Source organism: Phaeodactylum tricornutum, chromosome 10, assembly GCF_000150955.2.
Source record: "Phaeodactylum tricornutum CCAP 1055/1 chromosome 10, whole genome shotgun sequence".
Lineage (NCBI taxonomy): Eukaryota > Bacillariophyta > Bacillariophyceae > Surirellales > Neidiaceae > Phaeodactylum > Phaeodactylum tricornutum.
In genome coordinates this window covers 201,385-217,798 of record NC_011678.1, presented here as the reverse complement: position 1 = coordinate 217,798, position 16,414 = coordinate 201,385, and the positions used below count along the sequence as shown (strand labels likewise).

General features: G+C 49.3%; 7 protein-coding genes across 7 annotated transcripts; 4 read left to right on the top strand and 3 right to left on the bottom strand.

Moving 5' to 3' along the window:
* Positions 1-16: 16 nt before the first annotated feature.
* PHATRDRAFT_1859 (predicted protein) lies at positions 17-895 on the bottom strand (the record flags this gene model as incomplete). The annotated part of the gene is made up of 1 exon (XM_002180743.1): positions 17-895. A coding segment is annotated over one exon (879 nt), but the record flags the coding sequence as incomplete, so codon positions are not given.
* A 1,559-nt stretch (positions 896-2,454) lies between these two features.
* PHATRDRAFT_46395 (predicted protein) lies at positions 2,455-3,385 on the bottom strand (the record flags this gene model as incomplete). The annotated part of the gene is made up of 2 exons (XM_002180742.1): positions 2,455-3,153; positions 3,268-3,385. 2 exons carry the CDS (start codon positions 3,383-3,385, stop codon positions 2,606-2,608), a joined length of 666 nt encoding a protein of 221 aa, XP_002180778.1. The 3' UTR covers positions 2,455-2,605.
* A 443-nt stretch (positions 3,386-3,828) lies between these two features.
* On the top strand, positions 3,829-5,992 carry PHATRDRAFT_46394 (predicted protein; the record flags this gene model as incomplete). The annotated part of the gene is made up of 1 exon (XM_002180928.1): positions 3,829-5,992. Exon 1 carries the CDS (start codon positions 3,971-3,973, stop codon positions 5,990-5,992), a length of 2,022 nt encoding a protein of 673 aa, XP_002180964.1. The 5' UTR covers positions 3,829-3,970.
* Positions 5,993-7,684: 1,692 nt separating this feature from the next.
* PHATRDRAFT_13158 (predicted protein) lies at positions 7,685-8,029 on the top strand (the record flags this gene model as incomplete). The annotated part of the gene is made up of 1 exon (XM_002180927.1): positions 7,685-8,029. A coding segment is annotated over one exon (345 nt), but the record flags the coding sequence as incomplete, so codon positions are not given.
* A 523-nt stretch (positions 8,030-8,552) lies between these two features.
* On the top strand, positions 8,553-10,542 carry PHATRDRAFT_56506 (predicted protein; the record flags this gene model as incomplete). The annotated part of the gene is made up of 2 exons (XM_002180926.1): positions 8,553-8,569; positions 8,775-10,542. 2 exons carry the CDS (start codon positions 8,553-8,555, stop codon positions 10,540-10,542), a joined length of 1,785 nt encoding a protein of 594 aa, XP_002180962.1.
* A 93-nt stretch (positions 10,543-10,635) lies between these two features.
* Positions 10,636-13,338, bottom strand: PHATRDRAFT_36337 (predicted protein; the record flags this gene model as incomplete). The annotated part of the gene is made up of 1 exon (XM_002180741.1): positions 10,636-13,338. The coding sequence occupies one exon, from the start codon at positions 13,336-13,338 to the stop codon at positions 10,636-10,638; it is 2,703 nt and encodes a 900-aa protein (XP_002180777.1).
* Positions 13,339-13,622: 284 nt separating this feature from the next.
* PHATRDRAFT_46392 (predicted protein) lies at positions 13,623-15,481 on the top strand (the record flags this gene model as incomplete). Its single annotated transcript, XM_002180925.1, has 3 exons — positions 13,623-13,799; positions 14,306-14,314; positions 14,357-15,481. 3 exons carry the CDS (start codon positions 13,623-13,625, stop codon positions 15,479-15,481), a joined length of 1,311 nt encoding a protein of 436 aa, XP_002180961.1.
* Between the last annotated feature and the right edge of the window lie 933 nt (positions 15,482-16,414).

Below are 16,414 nucleotides of genomic sequence, written 5' to 3'. Positions count from 1 at the left end.
TCCATGACATTCGTTTCAAACTGCTGATCCAATCCACTGCAATCATAGCTGAACGTAACTTCATACGAGCATTGAAAGTCTTGAGGCGCTGCGAAGTGCCTTGCAGCATAATAAGTCCGAGACGATCCCTGGAAGCCTTTAGCCATTTGTGCCGGACAGCCTCGTTCGCGGTAATTCGACTATCCGGATTCGATACCAAAAGCTTTTGGACGAGATCCTTGGCGTCATCGGAAACGTCCTTCCAATCATCACTGACGAATTCATACTTGCCGGATACTATCTTTCGAAATAGTTCTTTTTGGGTTCGGCCCATGAACGGAAGATTTCCTGACAATAAAAGGTACACAATACATCCCACGCTCCACATGTCCGACTGCTGATCGTATCCTTTTCTCATTAAAATTTCTGGTGATACGAAAAACGGCGTCCCGCATTGCTTCGAAAGACATTTTGGTTCATGAACGCGAGCGGCGAATCCAAAGTCAGCGAGTTTGATGAAGGAATCGTTGTCATCCGACATAAGTAGAAGGTTCTTGGGCTTCATATCACAATGCGCAATTTTGCGAGCATGACAGTATGACACGGCCTTGAGCATCTTGACGATTAGATCTCGAGCATCCGCTTCGGAGTATGCTTTTTTGGTTCCGATGCGGTCGAAGAGATCACCACCACTCATGAGCTCCATGACAATGAAGTAACAATCCTTTTCATCAAAAAAGTCAATTAGGGGCACAATATGCGGGTGGTTCAAAGATGCAAGAATTGCCACTTCATCGTAAATGGCAGCGTCGTCGGCCGGTGGCAGGTCTTTTCGTAGAACGCATTTGATGGCAACTTTGCGCCCAGTTGCTCGATGGGTACCGCGACATACTGTTGCAAACGATCCAGATTTGAGCTAAAGTAAAGAAAACAATGTGAGACTCCGTTTCACCAGGCTACTTCTCTACCGATCGGTTAACGGCATTACTCGACCTACCCTCGCATTTAGCTGATACACTTCCCGAAACTGCTGCCCCTTGCATCCTTCAGGAAATTCTGGGAACTCTAGACCTACTACTGCCTTGCGGACGACGAGGTTCAAAGCGTCAAAGGCGCTCTTGGCTTCGGCGTATCCCTTGGGAGTCGCCGCCAACGAATTTGAATCCACTTTTTTCGGAGACAATATTGTATCAATGTAATAGTGTATAAGACCGTCTCTCTCATTGGCTGCCACATTCACTCGTAGTTTGTAGCTTTGCTCGGCGTCCTTATTCGTAAGCACCAGTTTCCACGTAATGCCCTGGGGAACCAAGCGTACGGAAGTTATTTCTGAGCCCGCCTTGGTTGACACTATTTTTTTTATCGCTGAAGAGACGGTCTCCACTAGCGATTGTAGCTGGGTTGCTTCTTCCTTACACTGCAGTAGTAAATTGGAATTGGTTTGATAGGGTTTGTTGTGTCCGCCAGGGTTTGATCTGGAAGAATCCATCTTGCTATCCATGTTTAAAAGGCTCGGGCACAGTCCATCCCGTCGTTTCGCCCATTGCGGGGTCATGTATAGCTGGGGCGTCTGCGGCGTGACTCCCTTTTCCAGAGGGGGAGGGGGTGCCTGTTCCATGGAAGCAGGAGGGCTGTTGGGCATTAATCGTTGAATGATGGCAGTGGTGCACGCGATATAGCTTTTGTTGATGTCGCTTTTCCCCGAAACGTCGTCAAGGGTCTTCTGACCTCGCAAGGCGTTCGCTCGAAACTCTTTTCAAACTGAATCTTCCTGTCGCCAGACTCAATGTGCTAAAGCAGCTGGTTTCCCAGATTGGATCTTCGCGATAGTCTCCTGCTTCGTTTCGTTATGTGTTACAATCAACCGGTTGTCTGTCAAAGAGCCAGACTTGCCAAAGAATTCTTTTGGTCCCGCACTTTCCACACTTGCCTGTTCTTGCTGTTTCTTGCTCAACAAGGGGATGTCTCTGTGGAGGTCACTACGATAGGTTTTTGCGTGACAGCGACGACGCGATGCGATGCTATTTCTACTAAAGAGCGTTCCGCCCGGAGGAGACGTAGAGTGCTACGACGAACACACGAAAAGCACACTCTTTCGGTATAGTACCGCTCCGAGTCTTTTTCTGCCGGTAGGCTATGTACGTGAGCGCGGATGGATCCCACGGTGGTTATTCTATTCGCGAAGCACATTTCATCGATGCCAGGGTTGCTAATGACTATGACTTTCCCAAGTCACGTAGAGAGCAACGTTTGCTTAGTACTGAGCGATGGGCAGTAGTCTTCCTGTTTCAAACTCCGGGCATCGCTCCGGTTCCAATAAATCCGAACGTCAAATATCGGTATGACTACAGTTTGGTACTCCTGACGCGAATCGACTTCCAGGGTCTCAAAAACCCTGATTTTCATTACCCCTGAGCTATGGGAAGCCTAGACGCCGAATAAAATTGATTCTTTGATTTTATATGGTTTGCGCCTGAACGGAGTAGGAGAGGTTTCGGCAAACTACCTCTCTTGAGCCTATCCTTTAGGTAACGCTACCTTTATCGATTGATTCTGTACTGCTGGCAGCCTACCTACGAATAGAGAGCCTTAGAGCAGACCACAGGAATAGTAAGTATAGTAGTAATTAGCGCGTCAGCTTGCCCAAGATGGAAGATCCCACGAGCGAGGCCGCGGCAAGGGGCAGAGCAAGTCCGACGGCGGCCGTTTGGATGGCAATGTTGGTGACGGAATCATCCGGTATGGAGACAACGGCGTAGCCCGCGGCCGCCAAGGCGCCCAACCCGGCAGCACCAATCAACGGGGCCGGAATGCTAATGGCGGAAGCCAACAGGGGCAAGGCGCCCGGAGCCAAGTCGACGATTTTGGGAAGAAGGGGCAAGAGCTCCGGGCCAGAGGCTTCGACCAAAATCAAAATATCCGGGTTTTGGGATGCCAGGGAAAGGAAGGGCTCGAGGCTAGAAAGGGAAACCCCGGCCTGTTGCGCCTTGCTCAAGAGTCCCGATTCTGCGACCTTGGTGAGAAGTTGCTTTTCTTCCACCATACTTAAAAGGTTCTTGACGGCAACATTATTACCGATGCTATCGACCTCATCAGCCAGAGCCGCACGGGTGGACACTCCGAATCGAGACTGAGATGCCGGTACAAAGGCGGAGGCAGCCGTACAAACGAGAGCTAGAAGAGAGCGGTGAGAAAAGGTATAAAAATCCATCAAATGAAACTCAGTTTAAAATGGACAGCCTTCGAGCGAGTATGCAATTACGCAAAAGGAACACATTATGCACCTACCAGTAATCAACAACGAGAACTTCATGATCAAAATTGTTCGGTCGCAGCAGTGCTGTGCTTTGCTGTACTTCGCTGTTGTCGGGGTTGAGCTCTGTCGATGCGAGTGGGAATTTTGCATGTTGAACCCAACCAACCGAGGGAGCGAAGGAAACAACCACACATCGTCGTCGGTGGACCCAAAGATCGGCGGAGCCACGTACGTGCGCACGAGAACTACTTAGTACCAAGACATAAAAATTCTGGAAAGTTATTCACTACCTTACTCTCTGTAAAATTTGTGTTTTGGTTTTACCGATGAGGAGAGGTATCTACCACATCGTTGCTCCTCGCTTTCGCGCCAACGAACTAGTCCCACGTTTTACAATGTTGGTCTTGTAAATAGAGTTCGAGGTATACGAATTTGTTTTGGGCTATGAGGTGCTGTGTATCGGAGAACCCATCAAATCTATCTACCTTCACCGGTCGGCTTGCAGTCGGACCCATCTCTTTGGCATCCCTGGGCATCCGGTAGATAGATATGATTGATGCCCCCATTGCCCTTCCAGTCTTGTTCTGTCCATTTCGAGGCCATCAATTTGGCAAGTCAGCCCAACAACTTGCGCTAACGACTATTTGTAATCTCGTCGTTCTGGCTTTTCTTTGCAAGGACTAATCCTCTTGCTGCTGATTGTGAGTGACGCCGCGAATACCATCTGTACAAACCATGACGGGAGCCCAGTCGGAGACCCGAATAGCATCTCCAAACGCACGGCAGGGCTCTCTGGTGGCACTTGCTTGGGTCGTCGGAGTCCTACAGATCGCCACACTTCCGCTACTCGTCCGATCCTTCTCGTCACTACCACCTCTGATTCGGCCGGCCTCACCCTTAGCCACGCAGAGCCGCGTTCCACAGTCCACCACGGCGTTTGTCGCGACGAACACACGTGGGCGGCGCTTCGCCAAACGCGCGGCGGACGATGAGGATGAGGACGTGCCGCCGGACTGGAACGAGGACGAAATCTTGGCGGAATTTGACGACGTCACTGACACGGAACTCGATGTCGACGAAGATGAGGTCGACGTCGCGGATGACACTGAGGGCGAGGCTGAAGTGACCGATGAAGATGACGATCTCGACGATGAAGATATCGATGAGATTGCCTTAGACCTGGATGAGGACGACGAAGACGATGATGGTGATGAGGACTATGGGCAAGACGTAAACGAAGTGGAGGAAGATGCCTACAAGGTTCCGGTAGGGGAGTTTGATGCTGGCTGGGATGATGAGGAAGATGGTGGTGATTATCAACTGGAAGACGATACGGAGAATCCCGACTATATGCGGCAAAAGGAACTGGTAGAAGAAGCTGTTCGGGCCTCCAATCAGCGAGCTGCGGATGAGAATTTTGACCCCGTGGGGTTCATTCAAAACGATATGACCGACGATATGGCCAAAGCATTGGACGAATTGCCATTTATACAAGAGGCTGAACAGCTTTCGGCCAGCATGATGCTTACTGATGACGATGTCGAGACAATTGACTTGGACAAGGCTGTCGCTGAAGTGTCGGACCTAATGACTGAGGATCCTTATCCTCGTTATCAGAGCGGTGAACGCAATTTTCTGGAAGAAAACATCGGAGTTTCAGATGACGACATGGAACGCCTGGATGGAGTATACAAGCAAATAAACGAAAAACTTGAAGAGGAGCCATGGGATAAGGTAAATCTCAAAGATCAAACTGGTTGGGACAGCCTTACCAATGAGACTTTGGCCGAAATGGAAGACTGCCTTGAGGAGATTGGCGGAAGCGCTTACAATGTTACCAGATGGCTCTTGTACGATTTGGACTTTAATGTGAGCAATCTCATCTTAGCCGCCGTCAAGCACAACCCTCAGGCTCCTGTTTTACTTCAACACTGGTATCCTCAGTTGGTAACGTATGCGCGCTATCAGCACTCTCGCGATCGAGATTTTGATTTCAACTGGGAAGATGTAGAAAACGCCGATTTGCAGGAATTGGAGCACTATTATGCTGGATTTGGATACAAAGAGATACCTAAAAAGGCTCCAGCCGAAACAGGAATAATCAGTCTGGAAGACTTGGATGAAGAAGAAATAAAAATGGCGGCGCTGGAGCGATGGATGACTGATGTTTACAATCCCGAATGGGATCGCAAAGACTTTGATGACGACGACATGCAAGATGAAGACAATGTCTTCTCACAATTCTATGAGGCACCACAGCATCCCGATTTGCCCACTTTTGCGGATGCTGTTGAAGACATTGAACAATGGAAAGAAGAAATGGGAGACGAAGCAAGCAATCACAAGTACCGTGATATGATGGGCAAGACGTACGATTATAAGGTTGTAAGGGACGAAGAGTTTGAACGCGAGTTCCGCGGACATCTTATTATTGCATGCACCGGGCAATCCACCGACTTGGAGGTCGCCGAACGCATTACAGAACGATTCGAGCAGGAACTTGGAAAAAAAGTGTTTGTGGAAACCCGCATAATGAATTTGGCTCGAGAAGAAGATAATGTTTTCGAAATCTGGCTCGAGAGCTACGAAATTGATTTGCTGCATTCTAAAAAACGTGCAACAGCAAACGCCGAAGATTGGGATGGCCCGGTAGACTGCGATGAAGCCCAGATCGAGTTTCTGGTAGACCGGGTGAGATTCCTTATCAGTGACGAAGTGCGCTACAGCTATAGAATGGAGCTCGAGCACACGGAATAGTTCTTTTTCCAATTTCGCTTTCTTGCCGAGCGCTATTGCCTAGGATGGACTCCGAACCCCACGAAGAATTGTGAGTTTGCAGTTTGACATACAGATGATACTTGTGCGAGTTTTTGCTTGCAATTGCCCAGGTTGCAAATACGATTGATTCAAAGATTCGTGCTTTCATAGTCAGAAAATAGCAAGGAAGCATGGTCAAGTTCTATGAATTCGTCTACCAGCACTCTCAACAATAAATAGACGAATGTGCAATTGACCCTTTGCAATACATTATTGTGGTTGGTTGCCTTTCCTTTGTTATAAATGTACAGAAAAATATAATAGGCTTTTCGCGAAGCGAATCACGGACAAACTCAAAAGGAGACCCGGAGAAGGCCATTCTTTACTCGCAATCAATTACGTGTCAAGTCTTCATTCTCACAGTCAGTCAGTTTGTCAACTCATAAAAAGAGCATAAGCATTCGCCGAGAGCAACTTGCCACAATAGTCCTGGAGCGTCTCCTTTTTCCCGCTGCAAGGATGTGCTGAGTTTTGATTGAATGCGTCCAGACGGTGATAGGTTTTGTGAAGCGTGCGTTTTCACTTGGAGCCAATAGGAGGAATAACAGAGATGTTGAAGCTCAACTGCCAGAGCGGTCCGTCCTCAAGTGCAGGACCTGTGACTCTTGAGTCTTTCGAAAGAACTAGCTCTTAGACTGAATGCGTCCAAGCGGTGATGAAGCGCATTCGGGTGGTAATTTGGAAAGTTGACAACAGGAGCTGGATCGACATACTTGAACGGAGCCCCACTAAGAGGATACAAGAGGAAGTCGATTGAGCCGAGCCGTTTGAGAAATAATGACAAGGCCACTTGGCCAAGATGTGGGAAAACATAGCTTATCTCATTGCTTGGACGTGAACCTTCGACATAGCTAAAATGGTGTGATGATTTACTTCTTTTGTATTGTAGGAAGTCGCTCCGGCTTTCTAACTCAATGTCGCACGAGTCAACTAGCTAGACTCAGCTTTTCACGACGTTCTTCTTGATGAGAGAGATTGGAAAGCTCATAGCTAACATAAGCCAGTTGTGGTGGACCTTACAGTTAACAATCGTCACGTTTTCCCTGGATGGTAACTTTCATAAATTGATACAGCACAGTTTGAATTCCAAATATATGGGTTTCCGTTACTTACGAGGAACAGATACTACGGGCAGCGTACAGTTAGAGAGTCCACGTCGGGTACCACGGACATCTCTTACTTCCCGGAGCGACCCCGGGCCATTGATAGGACATCTATTGCTCTCAACTCCCTCACCAGAGAAAACCGAATCAGCAACAACTGCATCCGAACGCAGTACCTGGTTGTCGCGTGTTGGGTTGGCATTAGGCCTGGACCAACAAAAAGGTGGCAGACCACTCATACAGGAAGGAGCTAAGACTCTCGTTGTTGAAACGACAGACAAATCGCCTTTTGTCGTAAAGGTTTAGACGTGTGAGATGCGATATCCAAATGACGCTTTTGTCAGATTCTCTCTTATCTTTCCTTGCGGGTGTCTTGCTACCATCACTTGCATACTTTTTCCACTTTCGAAAGGTTGGCAAGGATGCATCCGCATCAAACGAAGGCTACGATACCGACGGCGACGACGATCTTCAAGGCGAGGAAGCAACCGGTGCATGTTCAACGTGGAATATTCGCCACGCACCGTACAAAATGGTATTTTGCGTCAACACGAACCTGAGTATGGGCAAAGGAAAGATCGCAGCCCAGTGTTGTCACGCCGCGGTCGGGTGCTACAAACGGGCAACAAAACAGTGCCCGGCGGCAGTACATGCTTGGGAGCAGACGGGATGTGCCAAAATTGCCCTCAAGTGTCCCAGTCCTGACGATATGGAACAGATTGCCGTCATTGCCCGGGCGAAAGGAATTCCCACTTACCTTGTTGAGGACGCCGGTCGTACGCAAATTGCCGCTGGATCCAGAACCGTCTTGGGACTTGGACCTGCTCCTGTATCTGTCTTTGAAGGCGTCAGTGATCATCTGAAGCTAATGTGAGGAACACCTTTCTTCATCAGCATCAAAACTAAACAACTTAAAGCAAAGCGTGTTTCAAGATGCTGGAAAATGTGGAGTGGCCATATTCTGATCAGAGGAGGCTGTGGATAGGTCAACCGCAATGTCAAGCTGCCATTGTGAGGAGCAACCGCGGCAGCAAGCTCATTGAACTGTCTTGTCTACAAAACTTTTCCCAGTAGGGTGCAACAGATAGTTGATTGCTGTCGCTATGGCCATCAACTTAATTGACTATTGTTTAATACAAGACCGTAGACAATTTTTGCCCCACCCAACAATATGTTTTGCAGTTATTTGACGGTGAGCGTGCACACTTTTTGATCTTGGGACGTTAGCGAATATGCAAAAAAAGACTGTATGATGTACCAGTTTATGATTTGACTGTGAGCCTTAACTTGCGGCTCTGTCATAGTCAGTTTCCTCACCCTCCCATCTGTAACAAGTAGTACCTGAGAGTGAGATAGGTCTAATTGGATCAGCGTAGGACGGCCAGACGAAGAGTAGAATGTTGACCCGGTTGACGTAATGGTTTGCGCCAAGGATGGAAGCCAAAAGAGTTTTCCAGAACCTTCCTTGTTGCAACGGAAACTCTCCCTATCGATCGAAATCCACATCTCGAGTTCGAACGGCGAGAACGCAAACCGGTTCCGTTGACACGTCTCCGATTTGCGGGGGAAGTCGACGTTTTCCCGCTCCATGGCTCACTGTCAGGGACTTTCACAAACAGGCGCTTTCTGGCATTCGCATTCATTTTGTACAAACTACCACGCTTCTCTCTTCTGCGGAAGGCCCCAGCCCATAATTGTGACGGTCAAGCAATGACGGACTTGTCAACAAATGCGACCGCCAAGGATAAGAAAGATGGACCAAACTGGATTCGAGGAGTCAATCTGGGTGGTTGGCTCGTCATGGAGCGATATATAGTTCCCTACCAGTTCGCCATCACCACTTGTCACGTCCAGGGCGATTTTTGCTGGTACCCTGGGGCTCTAAGTGCGCCTCCTTTGTTACACAAGGACTACAAGCTCTGCGACTTGACACGCTGCCACCCTTATCGGAATTTGACTATATTCAATGGCACGGACTATCCCATCGACGAATGGAATCTGGCCAAGGCTTTTGACAACCAAACCTTGGCCACAAAATGGTTTGACTATCACTTCAACAATTTCATTCGCAAAGAGGATTTGGTGCGCATGAAAAAGGCTGGTTTGACTCATTTACGGGTGCCGTTGCCGCACTGGATTCGTGGCGATATCCGGGAGAATGAGCCTTGGATTGCGGGAAATCGCTGGAAAGTTTTTGTGAGGCTTTGTCAGTGGTGTCGAAATATTGGCCTAGAAGTTTGGCCGAATCTACACACGGCTCCCGGTTCTCAAAATGGCTTTGACAACTCCGGAATCGAAAGCTCGGTCTATACGTGTAAAGGCTGGGGGAGGCACCCAGAGAATATTGAGCGTACGTTGGATGTTATACACGAAATTTCTGACGCGATCGCCAAGGACCACCTGTTGGATGTGGTCACGGGTTTTGGACTTTTGAATGAGCCTTTCGGTGATTGCAAGTTGAATGGGTACGAACGGTTTCTGGAGGACGCGTTGGCTATCACTCGTGCCAACATGGGCCCAAACGTTCATATTTTCGTTTCGGACTTGTTTGGAGCCCCAAAATTCAATGACGGATCCTGGTGGTTGGATCCAGTCAAGTACCACAACACCTACTTGGATACTCATTTTTACCACACGTTCGACAGCCATACGCGCTCCATGAGTCCGAAAGAGCACATCAATCACGTTTGTCACCCTGAGGAACTCCAAGCCGAAATTACTAGCTGCTGCTACCAAGACGCCCCCAGTACCAATTCCACGCCCAGCAGAGGAGTCAAGCGCATTTCTGCCGAATGGAGCGCGGCCTACGACGCCATGCCCGGAGAACTTTTGCAGTTTGTCATGGAAGGCATTGCGGTCAACGGGACGGCACCAGATTTCTACCGTATCCTGGAACCCGACCGCCGCGAATTCTTGAGAAAATTTGTCGAATCTCAAATGGTGGCGTACGAAGCAGCCGATTCCGATTTGGGGCGGGGCTGGTTCTACTGGACAATCAAAATGGAAGGCGGTGCTTTCGCTGAGTGGGACTTCTCTCGTGGTCTTGAGGAAGGCTGGATTCCGCCCATTGCAACCCCCGGTGTGGCGAGTCAAGATGTTTATGGGAACTGTGACCGCATTTTGGAAAGCACCAACAATTCCATGGCTATTGTCCACGCCTTTCCCTGGGGCGACGAATCATACTGGAAGCAATATCCGATCGTTGAATCTAGTGAAACGCGGATACATCGCAGCTTCGTTTGGCTTGGTATAGCATTTGTTCTAGCTTTTGCTCTGTCCAACCTTTTGCGCCGACGCCGTCAGCTTTTTGGAAAATACACCAGCATTGACTCCGAAGTTGACGTGGAAGTACCAGGTAAAAGCAATCCGCAATATGTGCAGGAATAGAGTACTTCATTTATAAACGGGAGCGTTCAGACCCCGTGAACGATAATTATGTATTCCCCTTTTATAGAAACTCGCGAAAAAGACATTAATTGTCTACACTGCTGTCATTTCGGAAGCATCGTCTGATGGCCTCGATCGCTTGGATGTAGAGGAAGCTTTTTTGGGACTTTTGGTGCCGGCGTATGCATCAGGACCAAATTCGTTAGCAATAAACTTCTTGAACGAGGCTGAGTACCAACGATTCTTGATATGATTTTCGGAACGACTCGAGTTAAAAAATTTCGTAGCGATCTCTACCCATCTCTTCCCAAGCTTCTTGTGTCCATTCCACAACAGCAAATCGTCTTCGCGGGAAAAAGGCAAGTGGTTGATGTTTGGATTCAAGTGATTAACCCATCGATCCCGAATTTGTTTGCCAACACGTCCGGGTAGACGTTGCGCCAAGTCTGACCAACGAGTAAATGGTTGCTCCGAGCTGGAATTGACCGCATCCATTACAATTGCGTCTTCGGCATCTGTCCACTGACCCTTACGGACACCAGGTTTCAGATAGCGAATCCATCGCTCATGGCATTCCTTGGCAGATCGACCACGGTTGAGCTCCTTGGCGATTGGTTCCCAATCACGGGGATTCTTGTACTTCTTCATTACTTCGGACAGGCGCATGTCCTCTTCCTTTGACCACCCAAAGGGACCGTTTTTGCTGTTTTCATGGGGCACATAGTTTGAGCTCATCAAAGTTGTGTTGTTTTGATTGGCCTTTTGTACCATGCTGGGCGGGGCTCGAAACTCGGGAGGAGGTTGAAAGGGCCGTCCGGCATTGTCGACAGGAAAGGCTCTCATCGGGGGAGCCACGGGACCTCCAAACGACCCTTGACGGTTAGGGTAGGGAAATCCATGCTGTTGCTGTTGATGGAACGAAGTGGCTGATCCCCAGGACGGTGCCTGCGGTGGAAAGGGCCCCGCATATTGTTGGCGAGGTTCGTATCCACCCTGCCGGGCACCCTCATAGCTCACCATAGAATCTGAACGTTGAAAAAAGTGCCCATTGCCGGCGGCGTCAAAAGACTGATTTCGAGATTCGAGCGGGTGATTGTTGCCACCGTGATCGTTGCTCGCACTAGCGGAAAGCATTGGGTAGTCCTGCGAAAAGGAAAAGTTAGCACCCAACGATGGACCCATTCCGCCACTTAAACTACCAGCACCAAAGGAATCCTGCGGGTAGATGTCCCATGATGGTAGCTGTTGTACGGCCGGAGGCCCATGATTATCCACAGGAGTCATTGTACTCGACGCCGATGAAGCGGGCCTCGGGGGTAAATATCGCGAACCAGGTAGTGGCGGCACGGAATCCATGGAATACGAGGACAGCTTTTCGTAGTAAGAATCAGGAGCTTGCTGGCTTGCGTATATAGGTTGGGGTTGGATGGGTTTGCTTGACTCTGTGCGCCTCTCCGTCGGAGACAATGGTGGACTGCAAGTAATGGAGAGTGGACTAGCTTTTTTCCCCGTGCGCAATTTTTTAGTAGGAGGCTCGGTTGAACCGGTGCGCAATGTACCGTCGCCGTCCTTTTCAATTAGGTCTTCGCGTTCTTCGGTGGACTTTTTGGAAGATAAGTTGAATGAAAGCTGCGAAAACTCGCGCTGGTCAGAAGGCGAGAGTAGAGCACTACTACCGCTTGGACATTTCATCAAATCCAAAGACGAAGTCGATTCAGCTGGGCTGGTCTTCTCCTTGTCCGTTTCCATGGGTTCTTGAACAGAAGCCACCGACGATAACGAATCCAAGGAGGAGGTCAACTTACGATCAACAGATTCCGATTTCTTGACGCCTTCGGTAGGTGAGTTGGTCAAAGACGACGAATTGGAAGAGGGGCGGTGGTCGTTAAGCGCCAACTTTTGGATTCCCTCGGAAGTGGCGGTATCGCGCTTCAGGCGTTTGCGCAATTCTTCCTCGTCCACCGAAGTGACTTGGTTGAGCTGTCCCCACGATGCATCGTCGGCAATGGATGCGTTGTCGTTGGCATCACGAGGTAGCGCAATTGGATTCCTATACGACGACGGTTCCATAGGGTTCCTTTCTTCCAACGATGTGCGGCTCTTGACGGATCGATCGAAGGAAGATGAGACAGCACGGGAAAATGTACTGTTGGATGTGTGATGCGGTCCACGCGCGTACGGATCTAGTTGTTGCTGCATTTGAAACTGGGGCGGTCGACCGTACGGTGGGTGGCCCCACGAAGGACCAGCATTTCCACCCTCATAGTAACCTTGCTGCGGGGGCGCTGGTGGATACATCCCCCCTCGACCATACGAGTGGCGTGCGTCCCCTCCGGCATGTGTGCCGTAGCGTCCGTGATCGCCTCCTCCTCGAGCATTCCCGTACCGTCCCTGCTCCACAGACTGCTGATAGTCACCGTACCGAGGAGGGCCGTCGTAATACCGTTGCTCTTGTAATCCGCCGTGCGAATAGTGTCTCCCCGGTCTTTGTGGTGGCCCTGTGTAGTGTTGTCGCGGATGTGGATCTCTCGGTTGAAAGGCTCCATTCCCGTTGAACAGGCGAGCTGGTCGCTGCGGAGGATGTGGATGATACCCCGGTGGATATTGGCTTGCATGACCTGCGGACCGAGAGGCCCCCGATTCGCCTTCGTCCTTGGTCCTATTGGCGTGCTTAGGTGTACGTGCTAGACTGTTTGTGGACGGCATGTCTCCACCGGAAGCCACATTTACATCCTGCGGTTGGGCTTCCCCCTTGTCCGTGTCCACGGTGATTACCTTGGGTGGGATAGCTTCCATAGTAACGACAGAGTTGGCGGTTCTTTCGAGAGCCAACGTTTCGGAATGGATGTTGTTGGAGCTGTGTTTGGCCTCGTCCGTTTGCGTTTTCAACGATGCCCAACCTCTGCGTTTGGCTTCACTGTCGGCAGGCAAAAACAGAAAAGTGAGATAAAGAGGGCATCAACGGGAAAGGACGGAGCAAGGAGTGAAATTTGAATCCAATCCGGGAGTCCCCGCAGTCGGCCTTCGGGGCCCGAAGCCTCGCACTCTATTCCTATACGCAACTAGAGACACACACACAAATGACTGCTCCAATGGTAAATCGAAACGGCTTGGGACTGCACAAGGACACCCGTAGCCGCCTTGGGAAAGGGTTTCCCGTGGGATCGAATCACCCGTTAACGCTGTCTGAAACGCACCTCTATTTCGTGAGAGCGTCTCAACGTTTGATTGGAATGAGACGAAGTGGCGAGGAAAAGGTACTTGGAGCAGATCCGTTCACCTATCTTTGAGTCGGTTCCTGCCGTATTGGCTTGGACTTAGACTGCAAAAAGTGGGAATTGTCGGTTGAAACGGCGACGCATCGTATGATTTGACTCGGTATGATTCCATCCTATCTGTATACATTTCAAACGATTGTATTAGCTCGTCTGGCGCGGAGACCGTTGAATTTAGCGAAGTAGGGGCAATAGACTCCGACCTCCTATCGTCGAACGCCGATTCAGGAATTTGGGCGCGGACACGCAGTGGCGAGGGATATACCGGTACTACCTTTCAACGGATATTTCAGTTTGAAACTCATATGTGAGGTCATGTATAATCTAAATGAAACTCGGTTTGCGTGATAGATATTTCGAATGTTTGAATATTGAAAATCTCGACTAATCGAACTTCATCGACTGTGACCAAAATTTACTATTGGCAGAACATCCGCAATTCGTGTCGTGTGAGACTTATCTAAACTGGGATACCTACACCGCTGTAGGGGGAAACAGTAAGTAGCACTAGATCGGGGATAGCCGAACATCGGTAACAGACCCTGAAGACATGCGCTTCTGACCCTGGACCGATGTCATTTGTCAATATCGTTACGACCCAGAGGGCTGAACACGTTCAGAATTCCTGTACGGACGCGAAAGAGTCCAAGAGTCACACAAAAATGGGAGGCTCATCCGAACTACTCAGGGCTTTGAATGCTCCGCCCTTGGTGGCTGCAACAGGTATTGTCGTCCTTTCGTTGATGCCGGTCGTGGAACAAGCAATTCTGGAGGGTAAAATCGCTTGGCCTGTCGTCAAAGCTTTAAATCTGCTATCCTACGTGCTCAATTTTGTGGCTACGCAGCAACCTGGACGCATTGATGGGATACGGCAAGACAAAAAGACGAGCACAGCTAGATCAAAGATACAGAAAGAATCTTCCCGCGATCAAGCCGACGTGGAGATCTACTTGGCCGGTCGTCGCGGGAAAACCTTACTTGCTCCATCCGGTTGGGCCTTTGCGATTTGGGCTCCCATCTTTTTGGGTGAACTTGCTTTTGTTATGGCATCGCTCTTTTTGAAAGAAAAATCTTTGGAAGCAGCTGTCGTAAAGCAATCCTCGGGAGGCTTTGTTGCCTCGCAAGTCTTTCAGGCCCTCTGGACCGCTTCATTTCGGCCGCGGTATCGAGGCAACGCTATTTTCATTTCGGGTGCAATGTTGTCGGCAATCGCCTATTCGTTATCCCAAGCCCATCGTAGAATCGTTCAGCTCTGCTCCCATCAAAAAATGAGCGTTGTTTCTTTCCTTGTGTTCGTCCTACCCATCGCCTTGCATTTCGGTTGGACTACTGCCGCGGCTTTGGTAAACTGGAACGGCAGTGTGGCTCAAAGAATCGGAACTCCTCTGGCAACGGCTGGTGTGGGCTACATTTCTGCAATCGGGGCGACGGTCCTGGGTATCTATTTAACACGAACCCGTTCCGCGCCAACTGTTGGGGCAGTCTTGGCGTGGGCACTGGCAGCCTGTGCTACCGGAATGACCGAACGATTGCAATCAACCAAGAGGGAGGAGAAAAACCGAGCCGGTGTTTACGGTGCGCGGACTCAACGCTTATTGTGCGGGATTGGATCAGCTCTATTAGCGGCAAACTCTATTCTGACCTTCGTTCGGATATATTACTAATAAGGCCGTCGTCGTCGCAGCCTTTAATCTGTTACGCTTAGCAGGAAGTAAGTCATTTTCGATGCACCCATGAGGACCAACTGGGGCGTGCCTCATTAAGTCGCAATCCCGGGAAAACAAAAATACGACATTTTGCATTTCGAGTTTTAAATGCCAGTAGTGCGCCAGGCGGGCTTTCCCAACGGACTCTAAAAATGACTGATACATCTAAGTTGAGCGTTGGGTTTTGAAAACGACTCTAAAAATTTGGCCGGACTTTGGAAACGGACTCTAATTTAGAGTCGGATTCAGAAACCGACTCTAATTTAGGGTCGGTTTTTCAAATAAGAGTCGGATTTAGGGTCGGATTTAGAGTCGGATTTAGGGTCGGATTTAGAGTCGGATTTCGCAAGCGACTCAAGTTTTTAGAGTCGCATTTTCATTTTTGCTTCGATTTCCAGAGCCATATCTACTAGTAGATCTACTCACAGTCAATAGTAAAGTTGTCTTGTTTCTGCCCAATGAACAGTCATTTGGTTGCGGTGGTAGCGGAACGAGACAGAAGCCAAACATCAATCGGATTCCTAATTTCAACGCGATACCTTCGGGAGCAAATAATAGTTAAGAGTAGCAGCTTATTACTTTTGTCGAAGGATATCCAGGATGAAGAAGTCACACAGGAGAAGTGAAAGGTAGTAAGAGGGCTACTTGAAGAAGCGCTGTTAGCAGAAGAAATCCCAATTGCATCAATGGAATTGTGACCAAAGGTAGTCGTCGACCACCCAGCATTCAATGGTATCCCCCATGGTGACAAATTCACTTGAATACTAAGACTGCTTCGCAAGAAGCACATGAAGGGTGATCTTCAGAAGAAAGAAAAGCCTAAGGTGATTGAGTGGAGCAAGTCAGCAGCAAAACAAGTCTCGAAGCAATATTTTCGAGAGGAAACGATTT